A 17,642-nucleotide genomic window follows, 5' to 3' on the forward strand; every position below is an offset into this window, starting at 1 on the left:
AAAATATAGTATTTTAATTTAATTACCGGTACAAAGGGATTGGGCACAAGTTGTTAAAACTTATTACGCCCTCTCCCTATCTACTTATTAATGTTGCCATATAGCTTTCAAAAAGGAAATTGTGAATTCTCAAATTATGTTAATCCAACCACACCACCCTTTCAATTTGACTTTGCCAGTTCTCGTTTATGAAAACTACTGAGGTCACGATTCTATACTCCACAAAAATCAAGCAAGGTGCTTCTTTTCTCTTCCCTTGTTAGAAGTACAAATCAGTATTAGTCTTGTAGACATGACACCCCCTCCCCCGATAAGATAAAACCTCGAGGCTTGTTGAATATTTCTTCACAATGATATTTATTATACTTATTTTTTTATGTATACTACAGGAAATATCGAGAAAAACTGGAAAATATCCGCTCCATACAAAAATACCCTACGATGCCTGTACATTATAAGAGTCCTGTGCGCAAATACATGTGATTGAAACGCTATCGTCTTAGTCTGTTTGGTTTTTAATAAAGTAATACAGTCTCTGAAATAAATTGAATATCAACGAATGTCGAAAAGTAAGAGAAGCTCAGTTGAGAGAATGTCCGGAAACCATAATGAGGTAGGCCGTTTTATAAATTGTCACCCACAATATGGAGAAAGGCAATGAAATCAAGAGGAAAATTGAATGCAGTTTTAGGCTATGCTGGTCGCAATCGCATTTCATGGTAGCTGAAAGAAGCTTGATAAATGGCAGGATTTATTTAAAATGCACAGAACTGGAAATCTTAATCGGTTGTTTCTGAAGTGGATAAGGGTCGCTTTGACACTCTCTCTCTCTCTCTCTCTCTCTCTCTCTCTCTCTCTCTCTCAGTATGTACACGATGTTACACGTCACATTGCTTTGCCTTGCTTCAATTTTTTTACTTAAATAATTAATGAACAGGATTTATTTATCATATTAATTAAATTTGACAAGACGTGGTTTGCACCAATTTGTACAAACAAGACTATAACATTTTATCGCAAAAGTTGTTTCAAACATCACGCGTTTTATGCGAATATGGATCTAATACTCTTAAATATGACAAATTAATTATCACTTTTAATATTTCTACACCCATCTTTTTGACAAGCGTAAACTATACAATTCAAAGAATAAAAAGGGAATTAAAACTTTAACAAGGACAGGAAGAATAGGGTCGAAATGACATGTTACACATCTTTTTCTATTAACTTACTTTTACTTTCTTTACGAGTTCGTCAAATATTTTAATTTTTCAAATCTACCAATGAAATCCCCAAATTTGCAATTAATACATTGAAGCGAAAATAAATAATTATTTAAAAATAAATCATCGCATCCCCTATTGCCAATAAAAAGTTAATCCCCCAATATTTATTTGCCTCTCGCGAACGGCCTTCAATTTCTTCACCGGAGCTCTCGCGAGCATATCCTTTGAAGAAGAAGCGTCCCAGCCCTTAGAAGTGAATAGATTGACAAATTTTCTGTTTCGACACCTGCACAAATTCAATTAAATTTGAGGAATTAATTTTACAAAAAATCCCACAGTGCGAGGACATGGATCAATTTACCGAGATGAGCACCTCCACCGTTGGTAAGTGTGGGCAAATCAATTTCATGTGTTAATTTCGCATTTTCACCGTTACCTAGGAGTTACTCTTTGCATACTTTTGGATGCGATTTGCTATGCACCATTGTTGATTGTTTCCTAGATACCAAAATGATCAGATTTTTTCCCCATCGTATTTAAGGTAGTGCAAGGAAACACTGATATTATTTTGGAATATGTTGCTTTTAAATTTTGGGACTTTAATTTGAAGTTCTGTGTTTTGGATTAGTATTTTTCATGTCAGAAATTTAATTGGTAATGATTTGTACAAAAAAAAAAACATTCAATTTATTTAACCATAAAACTTTTCATACTTTTCCACTTAATAGGATGTGGTATCTTAATTTAATGATTACCAGTTCATTACAAATGCTGTATTTCTAGACAATAAGTGTTGAATAGATACTGAAAATTAAGAACAACAAATGTTAATTTTATTCGTAATATTCATTTACTTCATTTGTGGAAAGATTTGAAGAAATGACAGAAATGAACTGAAATTTCCAAAGTTTATTGTTTTAAATGATATAGTCATACATTGTTGCATCTGCAAATTCCTGAAGTAGAAAAGAGCATAGAAATGAATAATAAAAACCTGCGGAGTCTAGTTCCGTAATTGCTGTTATCTGACTCCGAGTCACCATTTTCTACGATTTAATTTTTCATGACATACCGAAATATGTAAGTAGTAAAATCTAAGAAGTTACAGGATCCTTTTAATTTATGAATAAAGTATGTTTTAAAAAGAAGAAATTTAAAAAAAAAAAAAAACAAACAAACGCAGGAAAATTCAATTATGGAACGTATATTTATATGATTGTCATAATTTATACCAATAAAACGGTTAAATAAAATTGAAAATTTCTCCATTTACTGCAGAATTTGTATATTCAAGAACTAACGAGATAATAAAAGCATTTCAACGGCTTTCCGTCCATGTAAAAATAAAATACTGTAGGGAATGGCTCATGAAACGAGGATTGTCACTAAGTTACCAAAAGGGGGTTGGGAGGAATGCCATGTGAACAATACCCTAAAACGCAAATCAGATTTAATACCTGAGTTTGGTGAATTTTTTATGTTTTCTTATGAATAAATGAGATGGGTTTCTCTTAGTCAGAGTCTTAATTCTACGAGTTTTATTCTGCAAGTTAAAAGCAAGATTGCTTTTTTTTCTGAACACTGCAAAATTTTTGAACAGTCTGTTCATCCTTAACTTTTTAAATACTTTTTCCATTTTGATTTTAAAGTTTAAATCTGTACCTTAAACAGTAATATTGTTTACATAATTTAAAAATGGTGAAAACCAAATAAAGCTAAGCTATTTTTCCGCTCTGAAACATCATCCCATTCAATATATGCTAGTATTACGAAATTTCTTGTACATGTATATATATGCACTGATATTCACAAGAAAATTGGTGAAACATTTATATCTAAGCAAATACGTGTATTTTGCAGCACTTTGCCATTATTGAGAAAATTATCTTATCTTCATATCAACAAGAACAAGTATTTCTCGATACCTGAAAATTATATAGGGAAGAAATAATTTTTTAACATTAAAAAGAAAAAAAAATTCTCATATTAAAAGCCTTTTAAAAATGACTTCTGAAAGAAAAAAAAACGTCGATGTAATATTAGCCATTGTAAAGAACAAAAATTGTACCGCTCCTCTTGATGTGTTCGCAAAAGTCTATTTCAAATTGCGAGGACTAATCAGTTGTATATTTCTTACTTTACAAACCCAGGATCCCACATTACTCCACTTCCTGGAACTTTTCATGGCGACTTTCAGGAAGCTGAAAGACAACCCTTAAAAGACCCCAACATTGGAGAGTTCAGTAGCGGACTAACCTCAAAACGTGGCCATGATGAAGAAACAAACTTGGGTTTGTACACAACACAATTGAAAGATAACAAATACATGTACTATATTACAACTTTTATTCGCGTGGGAGAAGTATCTGCGAGTTTAATTTCGCGACTTACTTCAACACGCGAAAAATAATCGTCGCGGATCGATTTCAAACTGACAAATCGCTTATAAAATATGACGCGAATTATAGCTGGTTTACATTATCTGGAATAGCCTTATCTTCAGTGGAGTTTCCCTAACTTTTCTTTTTGTCATTGTAGGGAACTTCCATCGACTTCGCAACTGTACAAAATCCCATTCCACTCCTGCTGCGCTGAAGTGGTATATATCTTTAGTATTTCAATACGGATGCAATTTATTTGTGTTTTTCATAATCATTTTAATCCAAAGAGGCTTACAGAAAATACATTTTCTTTTACCTGATTCAGGTTGGATGAAAATTACGAGATAGCAGAGGCAGTATGTATCCCCAGAAGCACTCTGTATTGCCACTACCTCGATTACTGCGAGACCAACGACACGCAACCAGTCAATGCTGCCAGCTTTGGAAAGGTTTGTACATAAAACGTATTCCTTCCAAAAACCAATTTCAATGTCTTTCGCTTCACTGTTTCAAGTTTTTATAATTGTAGATAATTCGGCAACAGTTTCCCCAAATCACAACGCGGCGACTTGGAACAAGAGGGCAGTCAAAGTATGTCAATTTTTAGATTCCCTGCAATTTAGATTAAGCTCCGAGTATAAAGTGGACCTTATTCAGAACGGTTCTTCTTTGTAGGTATCATTACTATGGTATTGGAGTACGGGAAACGTCAAAACATTTTGAGATTATATATTCCTCAAAAGGAGCACAGAGGTAGAAATGAATAAGTAAACTACAAGTATTTAGCTTCTTCATCATTATTAAAATCTCACCAGGAAAACAAGGTATTTTCAATTATTTTTTTTCCAGCTTAGGCGAGGGAAAAAAGGAAAACGTAAAACAGGTAAATTATTTTCATTTTATTCTTGCCATGAATTATGCCATGAAAAAGTGTACCCGGTAGCTTTATTTGCCGATCTTCCAACTTTTGAAAATCCATTTTGCAAAAACTTCAGATGACTTACAATTTAGCTCCTCGTGTACTTTTGTTGAATATTCAAGGTTTAAAAACCTCGATTATTCGATACACTGTAACTTAAGCGCACTTTCTGGTCATAGTGCTCACTTGTTTTGTCATTTATGAGGTTATCTGTTAAGCCCCAATAATAATTTTATTCATAATTTTTCCACGTCACAACACAATACAACACATCAAATCTAAATGTATTTTTATCCCTTTTCAACTGTGTCACACGTCTAACTCCTTTCATCTAGAAACATAATTCAACTACACGCAACTTTTGTTTGGTTATACGTATCTTGAAAATCAACATAACGAATATCATTGTAGTTACAAATCTCAATTAAAAGATATCTTTTGCATTATTCAGTCTATATTTTTAATCAGATTGTGGCCTACTCACCTCGATCAAAACTCGGTACCCTGTTACCAGATTTTCCAGATATCAAAGACATCAAACTACCAGACACTGTACCTGAAGACAAGGTTTGACACAAAATAAAGCATGAATGGCCGTATTTATTATTGTTTTTCGTGTGCTGATGCTTTAAATGTATCTTGTCATGAAAATAAGAATCACTTTTTTGTTGAGTATTGTTGCATTTTAGGTGGTGACCTTTTTGATGATGTATAGAACACATTGTCAGAGGATACTCGATACTGTCATCAGAGCTAACTTTGACGAGGTAGGCAGACTTTCTTACCTCAGTATATCATTTCATTCAATCTTCAGATCTTGACTGGTCGAAAAAAACACCACAGGAAAAAATACTGCTACTGCTCGATGAGGGATGGAATAATATATCAAATACTACGGTTATTTCTGAGACTTTTTATGTTTGAATTAAGAGAATTTTAGTTTTTTGAATATAATTATTTCTACATTATTTCTATCACTGCTCACTCTACAGTTTTAACAAACCTAGCTTTTTAAAATTCCACGTCACTTTTATCGCCTGGAATCTTTGACTGGTAATGCCATCTTCGTATGTTCTTCCGTTGTTCTAATATGATCAATTGTTTTGAATTGCTATGATATGGACTCTAATTCCATATGCTTTTTTTGTGAAATCGATATATCTATGGATTGACCTATATCTATGCATTATTTAATATGCTTATTTTGATACAGGTGCAGAGTTTCCTCCTCCACTTCTGGCAAGGCATGCCGGGACATATGATGGCGGTCCTCGACACGCAGACGATAGTTCTGTTGGTAGGTGTCTGTGACACCATGTTATACAAAGCCATCGCTAATGTCCTAATGCCGACTGTCCTCCAAGCCCTTCCAGAAAGGTAAACATGAAAAAAAAATCCCATCTTTTAGTTTATCATCGGATACCCAGAGGTGATCTCATCTTTATTTATCGTAAGTAAAAGAAAGAACAACCATGGGTACCTCAGGATATCCAACGACGAGTTCTTCAATGAAGCCAAACTATATGTATTCTGCGATCCTTGGTATTTTCATTTCTACACCTGCTTATAGTTGTTTGTGTTAGAATTGTTTTAAGCTATTTATTTCTGAATCATTTCGAGATTTCGATCCTTGGTATTTTCATTTCTACGCCTGTTAATAGTTGTTTGTTTTAGAATTGTTCTAAGCTATTTATTTCTGAATTATTTCTGAGATTTTTTGTATTATGAAAACTGTTATTTTGGATAGTCATTATTTCTTTCACTGCTTACTTTCTAGTACTTACACATCTTCCTATTCCACATCACTTTTTATCGCCTGTTGGAATCTTTGACTTGTCATCTTCGTCGGTTTCTTCGTTGTTCTGAAATGTCTGATAACTTTAGAGTGCTTTGATGTCGACTCTAATAAGCTGCTGCTTTATATTTCAGTTTGATACAAGTTATCAAGAAATTTTCAAAACAACTCGACGAATGGTTAAAAATAGCACTAGATTCCTTACCAAACGGAGTCAGGAAAATGAAGTTTGACCGTTAGTATTCTAAGACTTCGTACACCATGTTGTTTCTTCTATATGAATTGTTTAAAAAAAACGACCATAATGGTTGGACAATTTCAATAAACATTTAAAAACCTTCTTTTAACTTTTATATTCTTTATTTTTTTACGGTTATCTTACTAAAATTCATTTCTTTACATTTTCTTTACATCAACGCGAGGCAGTCCTTATGTTTTGGAGCTTTGAAAAAAGACAGGATATTTTTGAAAAATATATTTTCTATTAAACACGGATTATGGACAATGAAAGAGGGCCGCTATAGTTATTATACAATGACAATTTTTCTAATTCAGTGGCCCGTCGATTTGCTCAAGTTCTTCGCCGTCAGACGTCCCTGAATCACCTGTGTCAGGCGGCCAGGTCCGTGGTCCACAGCCCCGACATCTCCTCCCAAATGTTGGAGGATTGGATCAGCGTAGATCTTAACAGTATCATCAAACAGACAGTGTACACCATGGAGAGTTATAACGAGAAAGTCACAGAAACTATCGCCAATCGTAAGAGTGCTTCGTTTGTCATTATGGTCTCTGAAACTCGAATAGGAATTAAAATGGTATTCGAAATGATATTTTAGTTGATCAATAAGTCATTATGATATCTGAAATATGTAGATGATTGGTATTCAAAATAGTGGTTAAATTGATAATTCTTGCCTAATTTCTTTGATGGTCTTTATGAGGGATGTGGTCTCAATTTCTCAACTTATGTCTTTTTTTAGCAGGAATATACACAGTTTAAATAAGCTTGACAAGAAATGTTATCTTTTTTATTTCATCTTTAATAAAGTTTGTTATGAATTTGAACAACTGTTGGAAGACCAAGCACCTTTGCAGTCCTATGTAGAATGGCTGGATAACATGGTAGATAAATGTGTCGTCCAGGTCAGTTTATACGTCACAGATCACATGTCCATATTAAGTTGAATTATCTGGACTATAATTAAGATTTTCACCGCGTGTCATTTTAGTATGCCAAGAAAAGACCCGGTTTTTTGCGAAGAACGGCTCGACAATTCTTACTGATGTGGTCTTGTTTTGGAACCAGAGTCATTCGAGACATGACATTGCACAGCGCTCCAAGCTTCGGTAAATTTAATTCTAAACTGAATTTTGATTTTAATCGACTTCTATACATGCAGTATCGATTTTTACTATATTGTTTTGTTAAATATACCGATAAGCATGATAGTTCTGTGAAAATGTCAACTTATTTGTTTTAAAATAACTAATAATTTACACCAATTCTTATGTTACCCTTTACTACACATTAATGCAATGGAATCCTAGTACATGTACTTATATATTATTTCTGCACATAAAGTATATTTCAAATCTAAGTTCAGTGAAGCTGTTCCTATACTTAAATAAATTTTCTTTGAAACTAGGATCATTCCACTTACTCCATCTGATGTTTGACGACTATGTGTTGTATCTTGTGGAAAACCTATACAGCGAGGAGAGATCTAGAGACTTCCTGAGACACATCAGAGGAGAAATAACAGGTTTTGTTTTCTATACAGACCCTGTCATACTTGTTTAGATTATTCTATTTCGAGAAAATTATTTTAAACAAACATGAGTTTGATAAATTTGTTTCTGAATTTCTTCCTTACTTTTCTTTCATGGCAATACTGTCTTTGTATGCATTGTATAAAAGGACCTCGTGTTGTATTTAAGGTGGATAAAAATAAAGAATGAATAGAATTTCCATTTCCAGATCTGACGGACGATGAGCCATTACCCGACTACAGTATAATTAAAGAAGCTTTTATGGCATCTGAACCCAGAGAGTGTTCCACAGAAACAAACATGGAAGTTATGGAAAGCAGTGTATACAAGAAAAATATTGGTAACAAATGACAAATAATTTTATACAGAAGTAAAGCTTTAAATATTGTATTGGTGTTTATCTCATCCAAAGATTTTATTTTATGTTAATTCAATCCTCAAGTTTATTTAAAAGGAAATGAGAGAGTCACAATTTCACCAAGAACACGGTTTGAAAGTTCGACTTATGAATGCACACATTCCACTTCTGAAGATCAGAGAAAACCGTTTTTGTAAGTTTTCTTTAAAATGTTTAATGGATTTATGAGATTTTTTTTAAAAACTACAATACAACATTATTCAATGTTTCATTTCATATAAATTATGAGTATTTAAAAAAAATATTTACAAGTTTTCCGTTGAAATTTGACGGAAAAAAAATTGATACATGATTATGTATTGAAATTAATATCACAAATACATGTATATTATGTGTCTGGAAAAAAAAAATTACAAAAAATTACGTCTTTATCAGTCTCAAACAGTAAAGGAAATCTTACAGAGAACAAGCCATTATTAATAATTATACTATTCACTCTACTGAAAAACTTTTTTGGTTGGAAGGTTTTGTCAAGAAGTAAATTTTTTGGTAATTTTTTTTTTTGTTCAGAAAGCAGGTTAGCCATTCTCGGAGTTTTAAGGAGTCTGGTATATTTTATGAGACACCATGTAACCTGCCCAATGATCAAGTAAGAACTGTTTGTAAAAATCCCCGTCCAAGTTTTATAAATTCGTGTAGTTTTGTTGCTTGGAAGTTAAGTTCACACTAGCTAGTAATATCATTTTAGTCAGTTGTGCCACTTATTTGAAAGAAATAAAATCCATAAGTATTAATAATATCTTATTTGGGAAAGGGGGAGATTGATTGATTATTATTGTTTAACGCCGGGTCGGCAATATTTCAGCCATATTTCGGCGATGGGAAGGGCGAGAGGAGAGGGTATTATCATATTAGAGATTTTAGAATTAAAAAAGTATCTTCAGGGTATGTAACCTTTTCGTCAATATTATGTACCGGGTACTAAGACATTGCAACTGAGAAAACATACAGAAATAGTATCCTTTTATTCTGTTCAATAGATATCCAGTCCAAATTCTAACAATAACGCAATACCCTCTGTCAATTGCTTCAATCAGGACCAGGGTTATGAGATGAACAATCACAATTCCCTTTTCATGGATTTACCAGGCAACACTTTCCCCGAACACAATGGATATACAACACAGTATGTATTTTAAAACATTTATTTAAAAAAAAAACTTTTTAAAGTCCACTTTTTCATGTAAGTACAATTTGAATTTAAGCTCTAAAATGACATTTAATTAAAAAAAGAAATCATGCGCTTGATAAAGATATTTAAAAAATATAAATAAATTTATACATAAAAAAACGCAGTTACTTATTTTTCATCATGCATCAATTTCAGTAACAACGAGTTTTCATTTCAACATTTCTTTAAAAATGATCAAAACGGACGAGGGTCATTCAATCAGCCAACTGAAAGAGTCAGTATTCCACAGGATGGAATGTGTAACTATGGTTACACCACTGGACATTGCTATGGTTACCACTCAGCATATACTAGTAGAAGGTATAGGATGGTGGATGCCCCAGAATGATTTTAGTAACGTGGATGAATTATACATTTAAAGAATTTGAAATAAAGATACTAAAAAATGTACCACTGTATTTCTTACATTTACATTTTGACAAAAAATACCTCTTTTACAGATAAAAATAATTATGTTTCTGCCCCTTTAAATGTAAAATAGTATGACGACCAAGTATACTACTAATACTAAAGTAAATATAGGATAAAAATCCTATTATCTTAAAATTTTTCTACTTATTGAAATTGGGAAAAACAAACATATTAAGAACTTTTAAAGAATTTAAGGCACCTTTATCATTTTTTTCCTTGATTGTAAAAAATACAGTATATAAATTGGACATAAAAAAGAATAGTGAATGTGTCAGAGTATACGTATAAAGAAAACTAATACTAGTAGCTCTAACATAAAATGAACGATAATAAAATCCTTACACCACATTACTATCTCTGTAGATAGAAGATAATAACTTTTTAATTAGTACAACAGATTATACAATATATACAGCTTGACAATTCTTGGCTTATTAAACCCTGTTAAATATGTTAAGCAGATGAAGATCTAATAGAAATTTGACAATATTATTTGTTAAATAAAGTAATATTCAATTTTCGTTGATAAACTTTCTTTTCCTTTTTTCCTACACATGGATCTTCATTTTCTTCTTCTTACAAATAAAACCAACTGCTACAACCGCTATAAGAACGAGTAAAGGTATTACGATTCCGAGGATTATAGCGATGTTAACGTTAGTCTCTGGAGGGCTGTCAGTGGTAAATGCTGCAAAAATTAATATGTTTGTTTTTCAATTTACAGAAAGCACTGCCAGGATTATAAGTATTCTCATTTCCTTATCATTGCGTCTTCTTGCTTTTGAAATTGCACCAACAGCATTTTCTTTATTGCTTTTAATTTCTAAATTATTCTTAAATCATTCTTTCTCCTTCAAATTATTCTTTTTAATCAGAAACATGCCAAATCGAATTTCTATTTTCTTTTGTCACATAACAAGAATCTAAAGCTGCAAGCAAAAAGTTATTTATGTTTTGTGTGGTTTTGTACAAGGATACAGAATGTTAATGATTATATATACAGGAATTCTACATTAATAATGAAATCTTGTCGCCTTTATTAAACCCCCCGCTTGAAAAGCGGGAGGGTATGTAGCAATCAGTATGTCCGTCCGTCTGTCTGTTACGCTTTGGGGTAACTATCTCTTATCTTCAACTCCTCTTATACCACTGAGTGAAATTTAATGAAACTTTCACAGAATCTTCATTACATAATGCCATCGTACACCCCATATTTTACTTTTTGATCCGACACATATTTTGGGTTTCCCACAGCAAAACATGGACACTGCCATTATATTCATGTGGGAGGCAGTGGGTATCATTAATGAGCTCATTGCTCACAGTACCTCTAGTTTCTGAACAATATTGAATGAAATAAAATGAAAATATTCATTTGTATGATTTTCAATTTTTGAGATGTAAGGAAACTTAAAATTGAAACTTTCCTTTCTTCTTACAATTACACAAATAGGTACAGAAATGGTAAGAAAAAGAAAATGTCCTGTTTTGCTTTTATCTACAGAATAATGAATTTTTAGAAAACTAAATAAAATACGGTTACTAAATATCTATTCCAGTAAAAGTAGCAATGAGTGAATTTAAAAAAGAATGAACGGTCTGAAATTTCTTCTCATAACATACCTTGTGTGTTAATTAAAGAATCATACTGTATCATTCTAGTTAAAATTTCTGTAGTTTCAATAGAATAGACAAATGATTAAGTTTTATGAATTAAGCAATACGTTGTAGTTAGTGGCCTTCTTGACTTATGATAAAAGAACAGCACTCTAGTTCAAAAGTCCATTCAAACAATTACAATCAGGAGCAGAGCAAACGCAGAACTTAAAAACATCAAAGTGGGATCGGGTGCCATGGAGGAGTGAACATCTCCTACCAATCGGGCAAACATGTCTTGTACTCCTTAAATGATCGAAAAATGACTGAGCAATTCAGTTCGTAAATTATGTTCTACCGGTATTAATTGATATGATAAACGCTAGTATCTGCCTAAATGACAGATATTTTGCTGACATGATCATTGTATCGACCATAAACTTTCCGAAATAATGACTTTAAACGAGTTTAAAGTTGTTGATAATCTAGCTTGTTTGGTAACTTGTTTGCCACTAACTCTCCTCATTTTATAAATAGTTTACACGTATATGTGTATAGCACGCGTTTACATGTACCTACATCTATCGAATCAACTAAGAGATATAAACGCCGCATGCAGGTGATTATGATATATTGCTACATAAGTAAGAGTCCTTCACAATTGAAACTAGAGGTACTGTGAGCAATGAACTTTCTAAATGATACCCCCGCCTCCCGTATGGTTATAATGGCAAAAAGTCCATGTTTTGCTGTGGCCGGGAAACCCAAAATATGTGTCGGATCAAAAAGTAAAATATGAGGTCACAATGGCAATATGTAATAAACATTCTATGAAAATTTCATTAAATTTCACTCAGTGTTATAAGAGGAGTTGCGGATAAGAGATGGGTACCCCATAGCGTAACAGACAGACGGACGGACGTACGGACAGACAGACGGACTTACCAATTAAAGTATACCCTCCCACTTTTCAAGCAGGGGGTATAAAAGTTGAAGTCATCACGCTTATCAGTTAGTGGCTAGGATGCTATAAACGTCTTTTTTAGTCAAGTTTGGTGTTAAGCAAATAACTGGATATGGCATTGTGTTTTAATGGGTTACTGATCTAAACACACTCCAAGCTTGCTGAATATTAATCTGCTTAAAATCAAAGGATTGTATATCGCATCACTAGAAAAGCTATCTCTTTTACACAGTAAAAATACATAAATAGTGTCCGCTACTATATAAAATGTTAGTTTTAATAAACACGATCAACCAGAAAGCAACTACTTATGTAATTCGTAACCATGGTCATATCAAATACTTACGACAAATTGCTACGACAATAAAATATATTATAAGAAAAAATAACACTATTTTCAATTACTAGTGTACCCACAATATTAAACAGTGATGCAATTAAACGCATTCATACATTATACGCATCTCAGAACAACAAAGAATCAATGTAAACAAGAGGCCCACTGCTTACAACGATAGACTGTGTTACTTTGGCCCTGTTATTTTGCACAAAAAAATTCCTCAAAATATTCATGTATTTCTTTGTAAAACTTTGATTTCTTTTGATTGTCTTTTGTGGCCAAATTTCTCAAAATGAGGCAGTAATTTGAAAAAAAAAATGAACCATCTACCTCACAAGATAATGCTTCTGGATTAAAATGATTAATAAGGATTTTGTTGTCATCAAAGAAGATTTTCAAATATTTCTCCAAATATTCTTGTATTCCCTGTTGTGGCCTCAACCTACGCCAGGAGCCATTAGCTGAACAATTAATAACTTATATTACATTCAGGAGATTCAAGATTTCTGGATCCTGAGAATAAATTTTCTTTATATATCAATGTAATTTGTGTTCCAAAACCATCCACATGGGCATCTATTGAACAATTTAGAATCCACGCTACCTTAGAAAGCCTCCACATATATTTCAGCTTTTTCTGAACCAATGGTTCTTTGGAAGAGAAATTATTTCATGTTCCCACCCTATATTTGTCTTTACTTGATTATGTTCTTATGATAGGGTGCTTGGGCTTTAATTTTGATAATTTAGAATCCCTTTTACGCAGGAATGCTTTGTACCAGCTTTCGTTTAAATTGAAATAACGTTTTTTGAGAAGTTGAAAATGAGAAAAAGACAGACATTAGGACAAATGGACGGACGGACGCCAGAAAACTGGTGACAAGAAAAGATCAATTGAAATTTCAGCTGCTCTATGCTAAAATATATCATAACACTTGTATACTCTGTATCTGATATCGCAGAAATCAAATTTTATTAGTGGGTTTTAAATCCTCATGGCAAAATGGCTAATATTTCCATGATAATTATTAACGTCTAGTGTCATTTTTTAATTCGTAATATCCATAAATAAGAAAATAAATGTGTTATATAAAACTTCTACGTTTGTCAATTTTCCAGTTTATGCATCATGGTTATCGCTTTAATGAAAATATTTGAAATTATTGATAATAATTAGTCTTGAGAAAAATAATTGTATCCCATACCATACGGTGTCAATGTGTACTTAGAACCCCCAGATCCAGCCAGTGTGGTGTTTTGTCCTGGTCCACAACTTCCGCTCTTCTCTACTACTGTTACATTGGTCCCTGATTGTGTTACAGCCTTAAATTTATAATATAAAATTGGTTTCAATGACTAATTATTGACTTAATCCCAATTTTGACAAAAAATAAAGAAATTATTTTTTCCCACGTAAGTGTGTCTGTTTGAACGGTTGAATTATTGTGCCCAGGGCACTTTTTTTTTGTTAAGTTTATATAACTTAATATTTTCAAATAAAAATGACATTTCAGAGTATATCTTTTTTGGAAGGGAAGAAATATGCTTACCATACAGGTAAAGCGGAAATAAGTAGAGCCATCCACAGCACCTGGATTCAATACCACAATGTAGTATGTAGACCCTTTCTTTACATAGAACAAACCATTAACTTCGCCTTCTAAAATAAGCCTAATCATCAATTTTATATTGTTGGTCAATGAGAATTGTGCATAGATGAAAAGAAGAATTGCAACACCATATTAAATATTATGAAAAATAACAACCAATTACATACATCCAAGTTCTTACTAAAACGTGCTTCTAACTCCACCTAACATCAAATAATATTTATATACATGTATGTCAACTCCATGAGCTATGACTTATTGAAGCATATCTGTATATCTGATTAGAATACTCTCAATTTTATCACACAGGGAAACGGTATACTTGTAATTGAGAAATTTCCAAAAGAGTCTGCTAATTTATACACAGACACGCAGTAAGTAGTAGTAGAGATTTCTAAGATTTTGAGGTGCATCAAAAACTTATATATGCATGTAAAACTCACGAGAATATGCAACTACTGAATTGCACTTTGCCAAGTTGAACGTCAAAGTCGTTCGGTTATTGCAGACGTCCCAGATAGATCCTGTACCACAGGAAGAAACACCAGCAGACGTGACTTTTGTGTACTCAAATGTGCCTAGCAACGGTGGTGGTAACCATTGTTTGACGTCTGCCATATTTGCTGCAGGATTGATTTCAGAACAATGTTTTATATAGACAGTTGGATGCAAAAGCATGAAACATCTTTGAATAATATAACATTTTATTATTATTAGTTCTCTGCTTAAAAAAAAATAATATCAATATGTTCTCTTTCATATGACTGTCTACATCAACGTTGAATTTTTTTCTGTAATGGGCTAAAGATCAATTAAGAAATATGCCGATTTTACATACTTGACTTTACGAGAACATGGAATTCTTCTGTTGGAATTGAAGCTGACCTAGCACATGTTTGAGCTAATGTTACAGATGATCCGGAGATGAAAACATTCATTCTTTCGTTGTTCGAATCTGCTTGGTTGTCTAGAAACATTGAGCAAAATTTACAAATGAATCGATTTTTAATAAAAATAAATTATCATTTATGCAACATTCTTAAAGTAGTATTCAAAGAAAGAATAGACATTACCTCCTTCAATGTAATAATAGTAGGAAAAAGGTGTAATTTTCGTCATCAACTGACAAAGGTAAGCATCAAAGTTTGACATAAGTATAGTTAAAGGATTGTTGGCCCTGAAATAATAAATGTTTATGATGCAAAAATCAATTATGCATACATGTAGTTTGAGAGAGAGAGAGAGAGAGACGAATGACTGACGTTTATAATACTAATTTAAAAGAAGGGATATTGTCATGAAAACTTTTGTATTTCGTTGTACTTTGATATCAAAACCTATAATCGTAAAAGAATTTTTTATGCCTAACCTGATTCAAAACTCAACAACTTTCGAGTTAAACTTTCTTTGGACTGATCGTCATTTTGAATGCGACTGTCATTTGCGCAAGGTTAAAAAATAAGGGCCTCCATTAAACCTGCATGTATTGAACTGTTACAAGCTAATTAAGCTGAATTAAATTTTGACTAGCCAGAAAGATAATGCCATTGTTACAAATAGATTTTGTGTATAAGAAAATTACTCCAAATTGCAGTTTGGCACTTTCTCGGGATATTTCTAATTTCAACCTCGGATCTCGAGTTATTATTTGATCAAGTCATGATTATTGGTTTTTGAATGAGCCTTTTATTAACCTGAGGTGTAAAATCAAATATCTGAATATACTTGAAATGAGTTCACATGAATGTGATGAAGTTGAAAGAAAAACAATGTTCCCGCAATCTGAAGTACGTGTAACAATGATGCTCGCAATGATGTTAAGTAGAAACAAAAGACGAGGAAGCTACGGTATATTATGCACTATGTGGAAAATGTCGGGAGTAAAGATAATCCTCACTATGAATTTATCTGAATGTGTGTTATAAATACTATTTAAAAAAAACAACATATCTTCATTCCATGCAATGAATTTCAATGTCACTTTTGAACGCATGGCCACCCAAGCGCTTTTGATATTTTTTCCAAATTAATTTGCTTTCTGGTATACTTCATTAATATTGACAAACTGAGTTCAGGTTTATTAAGCATCCATACATGTAGTTCAAAATAGTTTCATCAATATATTTCTCTAACTGTGTACTCCAAACGACCATGAGTATAATTCATTACAATGAAGTCAGAAAACATTTACTAGTATCTGAAACAATGTGCTACATTAAAAGTTTAAATCTAAAGTTTAAACTTATCCATAACCATCTAGATAGTGATAAATAAGTTTATTAGATTAAAAATTTTAATGTAACAAATGCACTTTGTGTAAAGCTATTGATTAACAGATACTATATCTAAAAAGACATTCTGCATACTTTGACACGATGTAGTCTCCTTCTATTAAGAAACAGGTCCATACTGAACCCCCGGAAATGTAAGCCGAGTAGTTGTAACCTGTCATCTGATTGGTTGTATAAGTCAGCTGACCTTTATTGCTGTCAAACAAGACGCCATTCTGAAGGTTCACAGGGTAGTTACAAGTACAATCTAAAAATCGCAATATTTTTGATTATCTGCATACTTTTTCAACCACCTATTCAAAAGTAAAAGCGGTTTTGTCTCCTGTATATGGCTATATGTGTACCAATTTAAATTTCATCTTTTTGATCACCCCTGGTATATATAGGTTATAAGATAAAGTCTTATCTTGTCCAGACTACCAAAAATAAAACAAAAAGGAAAAGAAAGAAAAGAAAATGCCCAAAAGTTTCATCATATTTTTATGTGAATCGATTCTTCAAAATAAAGTATATTCAGGAAAAGCTTAATTCATTAAGGGGTTCGGTTGAATAATGGGAAATTGTTTATTTAGACATGGTTTGAATTACAACAAACTGAAATATTTACCAGCTGTAATGAGTTTAATACAAATTTAATTTATCTTGTATCTGAAAAGGACAATCTGTAAAGAAACGGTTTAACTGTTAATTTTAATAAAAACTTTAAAAATTGGAACGTCATGGAAAGAC

At 32.4% G+C, this 17,642-nt stretch overlaps 3 protein-coding genes across 3 annotated transcripts; 1 reads left to right on the top strand and 2 right to left on the bottom strand.

Moving 5' to 3' along the window:
- Positions 1 to 1,300: 1,300 nt before the first annotated feature.
- On the top strand, positions 1,301 to 10,051 carry LOC134243005 (transcription factor RFX4-like). The gene is made up of 20 exons (XM_062725212.1): positions 1,301 to 1,610; positions 3,377 to 3,517; positions 3,765 to 3,825; positions 3,933 to 4,056; positions 4,137 to 4,198; positions 4,283 to 4,360; positions 4,457 to 4,490; positions 4,995 to 5,093; positions 5,216 to 5,293; positions 5,740 to 5,903; positions 6,456 to 6,556; positions 6,877 to 7,080; positions 7,370 to 7,464; positions 7,551 to 7,668; positions 7,968 to 8,084; positions 8,300 to 8,431; positions 8,546 to 8,642; positions 9,020 to 9,098; positions 9,490 to 9,635; positions 9,837 to 10,051. Exons 1-20 carry the CDS (start codon positions 1,574 to 1,576, stop codon positions 10,027 to 10,029), a joined length of 2,160 nt encoding a protein of 719 aa, XP_062581196.1. The 5' UTR covers positions 1,301 to 1,573; the 3' UTR covers positions 10,030 to 10,051.
- A 482-nt stretch (positions 10,052 to 10,533) lies between these two features.
- On the bottom strand, positions 10,534 to 14,691 carry LOC134243006 (uncharacterized). Its single transcript, XM_062725213.1, has 3 exons — positions 14,563 to 14,691; positions 14,218 to 14,335; positions 10,534 to 10,800 (listed from the first exon to the last, which is right to left on the bottom strand). The coding sequence occupies exons 1-3, from the start codon at positions 14,689 to 14,691 to the stop codon at positions 10,661 to 10,663; spliced, it is 387 nt and encodes a 128-aa protein (XP_062581197.1). The 3' UTR covers positions 10,534 to 10,660.
- A 324-nt stretch (positions 14,692 to 15,015) lies between these two features.
- On the bottom strand, positions 15,016 to 17,523 carry LOC134243007 (uncharacterized; the record flags this gene model as incomplete). The annotated part of the gene is made up of 5 exons (XM_062725214.1): positions 15,016 to 15,245; positions 15,461 to 15,589; positions 15,696 to 15,799; positions 16,989 to 17,160; positions 17,521 to 17,523. Coding segments are annotated over 5 exons (611 nt in total), but the record flags the coding sequence as incomplete, so codon positions are not given.
- Positions 17,524 to 17,642: the final 119 nt, after the last annotated feature.

The sequence above is a fragment of the Saccostrea cucullata genome, unplaced genomic scaffold, assembly GCF_032062105.1.
Source record: "Saccostrea cucullata isolate Sc308-1 unplaced genomic scaffold, CSIRO_AGI_Scuc_v1 ctg2615, whole genome shotgun sequence".
Taxonomy (NCBI): Eukaryota; Metazoa; Mollusca; class Bivalvia; order Ostreida; family Ostreidae; genus Saccostrea; species Saccostrea cuccullata.

Bases quoted from the DNA above. Each gene is read 5' to 3' on its own strand.
- LOC134243005 (XM_062725212.1), top strand. From the start codon at position 1,574: ATGGATCAATTTACCGAGATGAGCACCTCCACCGTTG. The intron at 5,094-5,215 runs GTTTGACACAAA...GTTGCATTTTAG, and splicing joins ACACTGTACCTGAAGACAAG to GTGGTGACCTTTTTGATGAT. The intron at 9,636-9,836 runs GTATGTATTTTA...CATCAATTTCAG, and splicing joins CACAATGGATATACAACACA to TAACAACGAGTTTTCATTTC.
- LOC134243006 (XM_062725213.1), bottom strand. From the start codon at position 14,691: ATGATTAGGCTTATTTTAGAAGGCGAAGTTAATGGTTTGTTCTATGTA. The intron at 14,336-14,562 runs GTAAGCATATTT...TATAAATTTAAG, and splicing joins ATTTCCGCTTTACCTGTATG to GCTGTAACACAATCAGGGAC. The intron at 10,801-14,217 runs GTATGGGATACA...TAATTTTTGCAG, and splicing joins GTACACATTGACACCGTATG to CATTTACCACTGACAGCCCT.